At 34.1% G+C, this 10,042-nt stretch overlaps 3 protein-coding genes across 5 annotated transcripts; all 3 read left to right on the forward strand.

The window, feature by feature from the left end:
* Positions 1–803: 803 nt before the first annotated feature.
* Positions 804–5,363, forward strand: LOC140981713 (uncharacterized). Of its 3 annotated transcripts, none has more exons than XR_012176118.1 (4): positions 804–2,133; positions 2,691–2,766; positions 3,166–3,218; positions 5,081–5,363. XR_012176118.1 is itself a non-coding variant. In XM_073448125.1 (4 exons), the coding sequence occupies exons 1-3, from the start codon at positions 1,603–1,605 to the stop codon at positions 3,169–3,171; spliced, it is 297 nt and encodes a 98-aa protein (XP_073304226.1). In that variant the 5' UTR covers positions 804–1,602; the 3' UTR covers positions 3,172–3,218; positions 5,081–5,363. The 3 variants fall into 3 exon arrangements, 1 of the variants encoding a protein (XP_073304226.1); XM_073448125.1 differs by having other exon boundaries at positions 804–1,817; XR_012176117.1 differs by lacking the exons at positions 3,166–3,218; positions 5,081–5,363 and having other exon boundaries at positions 804–1,817; positions 1,927–3,075.
* A 1,737-nt stretch (positions 5,364–7,100) lies between these two features.
* On the forward strand, positions 7,101–9,574 carry LOC140981221 (protein WHAT'S THIS FACTOR 1 homolog, chloroplastic-like). The gene is made up of 2 exons (XM_073447549.1): positions 7,101–8,386; positions 9,453–9,574. The coding sequence occupies exon 1, from the start codon at positions 7,141–7,143 to the stop codon at positions 8,374–8,376; it is 1,236 nt and encodes a 411-aa protein (XP_073303650.1). The 5' UTR covers positions 7,101–7,140; the 3' UTR covers positions 8,377–8,386; positions 9,453–9,574.
* Positions 9,477–10,024, forward strand: LOC140981222 (uncharacterized). The gene has a single exon (XM_073447550.1). The coding sequence runs from the start codon at positions 9,477–9,479 to the stop codon at positions 9,930–9,932; it is 456 nt and encodes a 151-aa protein (XP_073303651.1). The 3' UTR covers positions 9,933–10,024.
* Positions 10,025–10,042: the final 18 nt, after the last annotated feature.

Raw genomic sequence — 10,042 nt, forward strand, 5'->3', positions numbered from 1 at the left:
ATGATGGCGGCAAAGACTGTAGTCACACCTGAGGCAACTGATAATAATAATAATGTAATTCAATGTAGATCTTTCTGATCATGTTTTGTGGTGCATACACGTTTTCAGTGGGTCAGTGAAGTTCAGGTTAAGAATGAATCTTTGTTTAGATTCTTTAGGTTTGAATCGTAAGAGAGAGGAGAATTTGTAGTCTCATTTTTCATGGGAAAGGATGTGAATGGATTGATGTGTTTTGTGTTCTAGAAGATATCCTATTCAAGGATATTAATCCTTTCTTCATTGCAGGAATGTCAATTTATTTTCCTGAGGAAATTGAAAGCTGTTTGAAACAAGTTGAAAGGACTTGTGTGAGATGAGATGTTTTGAGTGTGACAACACTTTTAAAGGTGACAAATACTGAGACCTGGAAACTTGACCCTGCTTTTGGCTTTATCCTTGATGAAAATGCGAAATTTGAAAAGGCTTTTTCTGTGGTAGGAACACACCTTGAGACTTTGAGTGCTATGTATATATATATATTTTTTTTTGGTGTTGATTTCGGACATAATTTATTATGGCCTGTTGAATCTTTCCAAAGATGTTTTTTTTTTTTGCTGTTCATTGATGTTAAGGTAAGATTGTGATGAATATTACATAAATAAAAAACTCTGGAGGACAGAGTGGAGAATATTTCCATAGTTTAATCTCTTTTTGGCTCTCTCATGCTTAGATGCAGTGAGATATGAATGTACGATGCGATACCGTGATTATGTTGCATATTCTAGTTCAAAAATTCTTTATCCATATCAAATTATGGTTTTCTCGTGTTACGTCTTAAAAGAATATAACTTTTTATTCCATAACTAAAACTTGATTTGATCAAATTTAGATAGTTAAATCTTTATTTCTAACATGTGTTTCAATTATTGGACCATGATATGGTTTGAGTGTAACTTATGAATAAATGCGCAACATGTTTCAAACAATACAAGAAAAAGGAGCATCTTATCGCGCATATGAAAATCTCTTCTCACTCTATTCACCAGCCGAAATGTGGGGTGTGTCAAAAGCACTGCAAATCCTTTGAATCGCTGAGGGAGCACATAATTGGTGAAATATGTTGTTATTTCAATTGGAATAATATGTTTATGTTGATTTTGGTTCTTGTTTTTCATAGTATGTTGTTAAAACATCTAGATCCACGAGCAATAGAAATGTTCAAAAACTTTTGCTGAAAGAGGTTGCAAAGTCTGCGTGAGAATTTTTGATAGCCCAGTCCATCTCAATGAACACCAGGAGTTATGTTGCCTACCTGCGCCCCTGCTCGTCTTCTGGGTGATTGACAAAAATATTTACTACCATGACAATTGACTAGAATATCTAGAGCAACAGTATCCTTTTGTCCGCAGTTGAAGTTCCTAATTGTTCGGAAATTTAGTTGGTGTGAGAAGGTGATTTTGGAAAGTAGATCCATTATTTTAAAAAAATGGGACACCATCTTTGATGTTGTAGGAACCTTGGTTCCTGGTTTCTGATGGAATGGAATAGCTGCCAAAAACTGGTCTCTATTTATTAGATGCATATGAATTTTATACTCTACATATTGTTATTCAAGGAACAACGATGATGAATCCTTACGTGGATTATCAAATTCATGATCCTCTGGCTATTGTTGAAAATGTTATTCATCCTGTGGTAGTCGCCATGGATTGTGAAATGGTTGGATGTGGAAGTGATGGATCGCTTGATCTCTGTCTAACGGTATGCCTTGTTGATGAGGATGCGAAGCTAATTTTCGACACTTACGTGGTACCTCAAATTCCAATCACTAACTATAGGTATCTATGTCCTGTGCATTTTTTATATTTAAAGGATACATGAGACATTGATGATTATGTTAGTAGCCAAGCTCACCGATTGTGGTTCTAAACAAAACTTTTGCGTCAGGTATGATGTCACGGGTATCACATAGGACCATTTGAGAGATGCTATGCCACTTAAGGAAGTGCGAAATCAAATTCTCCAGATACTCTACAATGGAGAGTCAATTGGGAGATTACGATTGAATGGTGTAAAAGCTCAAGTTCTAGTGGGGCATAGCGTTCAACATGATTTAAATAGTTTGAAAATGAATTATCTTGATCATCTGCTGAGGTGAATTCATCACATGGTCACTACAAGGTTGCATCACCATATTCATAGCACAACATCTAATTGATTCTTCTCGCAAGCAAGATATTCGAGCATAAGTTCTAAATGAGGAACAAATCTGCTATAGTATAGATGATAGTAAAATTCTGCAAAAAACTTCAAATTCTAAGTGCACGACTGTCCTCCAAAGCAAAGAAGGAAATGAAGTATGAAATGAATTTGAAGTTCTGTGTTTTTTGGTGGGGGGAAACTTTAGCTGTCCTGGCAATGAAGTTTTGTAAAAGTCCTTGGATAGACTTAGTACTATGTTACTCTTGTCATTTCTCGCTTTGATCATGCTCTATAACTTCTAACAAAATGAAGGTTTTATATAAATAAAAGAAAAACAGTGACGACGTTTGAAAAGTGAAATACAAGTTATACCTACAATAATGCATTTTACCTTTCCCGTGTTTCAATGTTCTCACTTCTGGACATTCTTTTCCAGATGCAAATTATACCTATCATGATGTATTACACTTTACTTGTGTTTAATCTTTTTCATGTTTCTTAACATTCAGGGATACAGCAATGTATCGTCTTCATGATGAATCTTGTGAGCCATTCGCTCAAGCAACTCGTCAAGATGTATCTTGGGTAGGCTATCTTTGTTTTTGATATGGAGCTGTCAATAATGTTTTATCCATTGTAGCATATCTCATCTGTATCAATGTTAGCAAGACATGCAACAAACCACAGATTTTCTAGAATACAGCTTTTAATGTCGCAGCAATTTTCGCTTGTCACTTAATGCTTGTTCACCGCACAATGTCAGAGCCTTTTCATTTCATGATGTGATATTTTTTGATTTTCTAACTGAATATTTCATAGGTGTCTGATTTATTTATAGATTGCTCTGGCACATTCATAATAGGACAAGTGATGTAGAGATAGTGTGATTGCGGATGTAACACCAAGTATTATTAAAGATTTTTGCTATTATCGCAAAATAGTATACTCAATACAAAGAGAAATAAAACGGCATTGGTGTGGCAGGTATGATATCCAATTAGAGATGCATGATCCTTACGAAGATTATGTATCGGTACGTATAAGATATTACCGTTGGATTTTATATATAGTGTCCGAAGAAATACTGACTATAAAATTTATTTTCGATCAAATCGAAACACAGCGGAAGCGATTACATAATTTCATAAATTATAATCGAACATATGAATATAAATTATTGATGAATTTAAACAAAACTATTTACTAGAAGACTAACCTCTTTTAGTTTTTCTCCTTTATGTAAATCCAATATGCGTATAAATCACAGCCTTCCAATGCGATCCTTCCTATCGACGGGAGTGTGTGGGCACTCAAAAAAAACGCAAATGCCAGAAATCAAATTTTTATTTTGTTCTCTACTTTATTTTCAACTCATGAAAAGGTGGAGAAAATGTTATTCTTTTAAGAGACCGTCTAGGATCTTATTTATGTTAATTCAAAACCAAGAGTCCAAATCTAATTCCAATTGGGACTCCAAAATTCGACCATATCATCTAAGATATTGCCAAGATTTGATTTGGTTTGAATATTATATTTTATGCCTTTTAAAACTATTTTTAAAAGTTATCAGATTTCTAAAATCTTATCAAAATAAATTAGAATCTTATTCTAACTTATTTAGATGTTAAATAATATCTAAATTTTATTCACAATAAATTAAAGATATTAAATAAGATTTCTAGTATCTTATCAAAATAAAATAGAATTTTATTTTAACTTATTTTCAGATAGCAAATAATATCTAAATTTTATTCACAATAAATTAAAGATATTATCAACATCTTTTGAATATTATCATAATAATTCAAATCTATAATTATCTCATAATTATAATTTAATATAATTAATATCATAATTAATTATATTTAGCTCCAAGCATTTGAAGTTATGGAAACAATTTTTCATGTGATTTCTAAATTACATTTCTAGCTCGTCATTAATTTGGAAAGGCGTATCGGGGATCATGGACTCATAATTAGAAGCTCCAATAAATTGGATAAATAATTAAACTCTTTAATTAATTTACTAATTTATTAATTCCCTAATTACTCCACTAAAATTATGGAATTGCAGTCTTCTTCATTAAGAAATATTTTACTCTACAAAATCGAGTAGTTCATTGATATAATCATTACATATGGATTAATCTTCCATAGACAATTCGTAACTAAAGCTAGGAATTTTCCGTTTACCTCTTCAATTACTTCTTATCCTCATTTACCATTAATTCGCTAGTGAGTGGTTCAATTTATAACTTGATTATAAATTAGTTGGGTCCATCACTCAGTTCCAGAATTAACAAATGAGGGAATCGTCTTTCTACTTCTCGCAAGAAGGAATGGATTCCATGTATGTGAATTCATATTCCTAGCCATTCATTTCAAATATAAATCTAAAATGTAAGTATTGAGAATGAACAATCGCAAACATTAAACAAGCAAATTAAGAATCATATTGAAATGAACCTGAGTTTATAATCACTTCAGGATTAAGATTTGTCCATATATGATCATCTTTATGATTTAATTTGAATTTCATAGTAACAACGGAATTTATTATGAAATGACTAATTAAATTAGTCCAAGTCATACATAATCTCATTATATGTAAATGTTTCCATCTAGATGTCACAACATCGACGATCCGAATACCACATTATTGATGCTTTAATTAAATATCCATACTTTAATTAATTCATCACTGACTTAATTTAAGTTTATTATCCATAATTTTAATCATCTTGTATATATAACTCTTATATATACTAAAATTATGATTACATTCAATAAACTAGGGATTTTGCTACGATATTAATGACAATAACATTTTCATGCAAACATGTTCAATTATAAATGTCGCTTTCATTAATAAAAAAAATATCTTATTTCAATTCTTTAAGGACACTATCCCCAACAATTACGGTCTCTTAACCACCCTACTAGAAGATCAGAAATACCACGAATCGCTCCAAATCTAGCCAATGCTAACGATTCTTGGAATTGCAAGGCGCTTGTGAATGTGACAGCCGGTGGCAAAAACTCCCACAGTTAGAAATAGAAGTTGCATTTGTTGAAATGGGTGCTGATACTCAATTACTTGCAAGACTCAGTATAGTTATTCTTCCCATTTTTATTCTTAATGCATACAGTTTGTTACAACGAAAAGGGCTAATGCTTGCATAAATTCCAGCAAATGCAGTATTCATCTAAAATATACTTAAAAAAACTAATTTCAGACTCAAAACAATTATGGCCACTAACAATTTCAAGTTGATGACCAATCCTTTTTCCTTGTGGGCCAGGCAAAGGAGACAAAGATTACAACTTTTGCTTTGTCATCGTCATGTTTTTCTTCCCTCGTTCATACTATATAAAGGAAAAATGTATAGTTCATTACTACATAGGTTACCCTATTCCTCTGAAACATATATCAAGAGAAAACTGCAGTTTTTGCATAAACATGGCTTCGAGTTTGGTTTCTTTAGTTAGAAGTTCCAAAGTCGGGTCTGTCAGATCGTTTCAGCGTTGTTCAAAGCAAACCAGACAGCAACGAGCACGCCTTTACATCATATGGAGATGCACAATGTTGCTCCTATGCTGGCATGATTGAAGGGCGGTGATAGACGACATTTATCATTCATTTTCAGTAGAAAACCATTAAACTCCATCTTCTTCTTTTTTAAGTTAGATACTGATTCTCGAAACGTTTTTTCGACTTAATTCTTGAGTCTGTCATGATTTGAAGCTCTTGCGGTATTGATGTATGCATATGTGTATGACCAGGGTCTTGGTGGAGTTCTGGTATTTGGGTGTCACGTATAAAATAAATCAAGTTTTATTTAGCATTTTTTGGGAAGATAAACATATGGAATCAAGAAAATTTATATTGCACTTCTGATAAAAAAAATTTAAATTATTTGAGCAGAACATGCGACCACAGTCGATAATGAAAGAATTTTGTTTAACATAATAGTAACTATCATGTGTATAATATGTACTAGTTGTCTCGGATTTTATAACACCTTGTAACAACATGCAACAGAATAATATAACAAACAAATAAATAACTTAATTAAAAATAACATAGAGATAATTATATACAAGTGAACATACTTGTGCGATGTTTCAGAGATAAATAATCACTAAAAAAAATCGATTTTATAGAACCAATACTAGTGAAGAAATGAAAAACTATTTCTTAACAAGTTAAGTAAGTAAATTGCATCTTAAAATATCACTAACAAAGATAACCAAAACATAAGAATGTAAATATGTGTGACCGAAATTTGGAGCTTCAAAACAATTATTCAATTAACACTTTATATGGGTGTTGTTTTCAAGTGTCCAACACGTCACGACAATAAAGTGAAACAATGATGCTTTGTTTTTGTGAGTTCTTTAGAAAATTCTCTCGAGCTTTATCTATGTTCTCTCGTATCTCGTTCATCTCGTTTATCTCTTGTACAACTATTATTCTTCAATTATATAGGCTTGTTTTGATTTTGATAGGATTCGTTGAATAAATTTCTACAATATAAGTAGAATAAATTTTTTTTTAAAATCATATTCTAGAGGGTGGGAGGACTCGAACCTGAGTCATTACAAACTCTTTTATTAGTAGAGTAATATTTCATTAGGAAACAAACTCTTTTAAATATGAGTAAGTCTTTTGTGAGACATTCTCATAAATCTTTATTCGTAAGATGAGTCAAGTCTGCTCATATTTACAATAAAAAAATATTTTTGACATAAAAATAATATTTTTTCATGAGTGATCTAAATAGAATATTTATCTCACAAAATTGATTCGTAAGATCGTTACACTGAAGTTTTTGTGTTTAAATACTAATAAAATATTAATCTAAAGAAAAATACTATGATATTATACATTAAATTATTTTTTATATTAGAAATTAATGAGATCTTTAGTACTGGGCTTGTTCCCAATTTTTTCACCAAAATGCTTGGAAGATCAAAGCTCGCAACTTTTGCTTTCTCGAATCCCCAAGGGCTAGTGCTCTTATCGTTACTCCAGTTCACCGCCTCAATTTCAAGCCTGAAAGTGGTGTGGCGCAAGGACCCGAAACTCGACCAAGCAATTGAAAACGACAAGAAATGGCGGCTTTGCGCGCGGGTTGTTCGGGAGGTTCTAAATGAACCGGGACAGGTCATTCCGCTCCGCTATTTGGAGAAACGCCGAGAGAGGCTCCGTTTACCTGTCAGCATCGAAGTTTTCCTTGCCCGGTACCCGGGTTTATTCGACATCTATAGGGATCGGATTAGGCCCAAATCTGATTTAGTTGATTTCCTTCGTCCTAGTGATAGGATCAACAGGTTTTTGGAAGAAGAGAAAAGGATTCACGAGGAAAATGAGATCTTGATCGTGTCGAAACTGTGTAAATTATTGATGATGGCCAAGGATAGGGTCGTTAGTGCGGATAAATTAGTTGAGGTGAAGAGAGAGTTTGGCTTCCCGAATGATTTTTTAGTGAGATTGGTGTCCAAGTATCCCGAATCTTTTCGGCTACATGGTGCTCCTGGAGAGGGAAAATCGTTTCTTGAGCTGGTTTCTTGGAATGACGAGTTTGCGAAATCGATAATTGAGAAGAAGGCGGACGAGGAATCAAGTTTGACGGGCATCCGTGTTAGGCCTGAATTTAACTGGAAGCTGCCCCGTGGTTTTTTACTCAAGAAGGAAATGAGAGGGTGGGTTAGGGATTGGATAGAGCTTCCTTACATTTCGCCTTACAATGATGTGTCACATTTGGATCAGGCTTCTCCTGAGATGGAGAAGAGATCGGTAGGGGTTTTCCACGAGTTGCTTTCGCTATCCATTTATAAGAGGGTTCCTGTCCCGATCTTGGGAAAGTTTTGCGAAGAGTACAGGTTTTCTAATGCATTCTCGAGTGTGTTCACGAGACATTCAGGGATTTTCTATTTGTCGCGTAAGGGTGGGATTCATACTGCAATGCTTAGGGGAGCGTATAACGGTGAGGAGTTAATTGATCGCGATCCACTTCTTGAAATAAGAGATAAGTTTGTTGAGTTGCTGGATGAGGGGCAGCAACAGCGTGCTGATCAGCTGAAATTGCAGAAAGAAATGGTCCGGAAGAACTTGGAATTGATGGCAGAAAGAAGCAAAGAATTGAACTGCCACAAACTTGGCACAGAAATGCAAAATTGTTGCACTGTTTAAACAAGGCAAGGTCTAATTTTCCCCCTTCCAATTTCAGCATAGTTGCTTGATACCAGAGAGGTGGATGCTCTTTGTTGTTGAAATGCCTGGCATGTATTTCTCAATCTTTTTGGTGGGAACTGTCTTAAATTTAGATCACTTTGTCTTTAATGTAAACTTGCATCAGTTGTGAGAACTTCTAGTAGTTGCTTCCCAAAAATCGAAAAAAGAAAATTGAGTTTGTTAAGATTTATTAACTTTAAAATTTTGCGGGCTCCAAATATTGCATCTCAAATGCTTGTTTCGTCGGAAGCTGATTGAGGAGAGGAAGAGATTTTTCTGATTAAATGTGGTATTCTGCTTAGATATTTTAATCTATGAGCTTAATTTTAAATGTAAAGAATCTAATTCAATCCAAAACTTTATTTTATATACGATAATTGTTCCATATCTTTGCGCCAAGGCATTATGCCAGATGCCACCTCATTCTCTTGATTAAATATGTTGGTTTATAGAATGTTACAAGTTATCCTATACTTTCAAATTAGATATGTAAACTTTGGTTTGGGTAATTCTTGGAATTTGATCCTAGTGAGACCATGATGTTAATTTTTTTTTATCTAAATGATAGGTGGTTCTATATAAATAACATGTGCTCCAAGAATTGGTTCATTTTTTTCCACCTTTAGCTCTTGAGATGATATTGTCACGGTTGAAGATCTAACAATGTTGAGTATTCTTGCTGGTTTTGGATTGTAAATCGGTTTTTTATTATTGAAAAGGTCTCCTTTAATTTATAACCTATACATGAATATCAAGATTTTCTCCCTCTCGGATTTTCTAACGTGGAACCTATATGGTAACTAACTATGCCAAGAAATAATGCCTCACATAATATGAATGATACTTTCTTAGATATTATTAGTTTAATAATCTTTCGTCACACTTGACTCATTTTCTTGGTCTTTTTAGTTGCTTTGTCAACCTAGAAACATACCTAATTGAAAGAAGCATTGAAAGATTATGAATGAATAATTACATACATAGGAGGGCAGGGTTACTTCTAACTCATATCTTTTGTTCTCCACATTTTGCAGATTTGGTGAGGAAGTTCGAAGAACATGGATGGATCCATCATCGCTCTCAAATTGCCTCTGCTTGCAGTGGTGCTTCTGGTACTACATCCAATGACAAAAGGCCAATGGGCACCTTTTAATCGCCCACCACTTTGTGCATCACAGTTTGCATTGGTAAATCATGCATGCTCCAAGTTGCCCTACATGCCAGTCCCTCCACCGGCTCCTCCATCTCCACCACTTCCACCTCCTAATCCCCCATCTCCTGATGGATCAGGCAGTCCACATCATTCGAGTCATGGCCACAGGCACAGGGGTCATAGGCACAGAGAGACACCTATCGAAGAGTGCTGTAGGTGGTTAAAAGAAGTTGACAGCGTATGTGTCTGTGAATTGCTAGTTCATTTACCTCTGTTTCTGATCAAACCTGTGCATAACTACACTGTCACGGTGGATGAAACGTGTTCGGTGACGTTCCAGTGTAATTCAATTCGGGTTTGATATTAAATGAACGTCTGGTAATTGCTACCAAGTAACTAGGAAGATGAAGTCAAGTCCACTACTACGAGTAATTTACATATTTTGAGTTTTCCAAGTTTTTCTTTTTAATA

The sequence above is a fragment of the Primulina huaijiensis genome, chromosome 7, assembly GCF_012295235.1.
Source record: "Primulina huaijiensis isolate GDHJ02 chromosome 7, ASM1229523v2, whole genome shotgun sequence".
Lineage (NCBI taxonomy): Eukaryota > Viridiplantae > Streptophyta > Magnoliopsida > Lamiales > Gesneriaceae > Primulina > Primulina huaijiensis.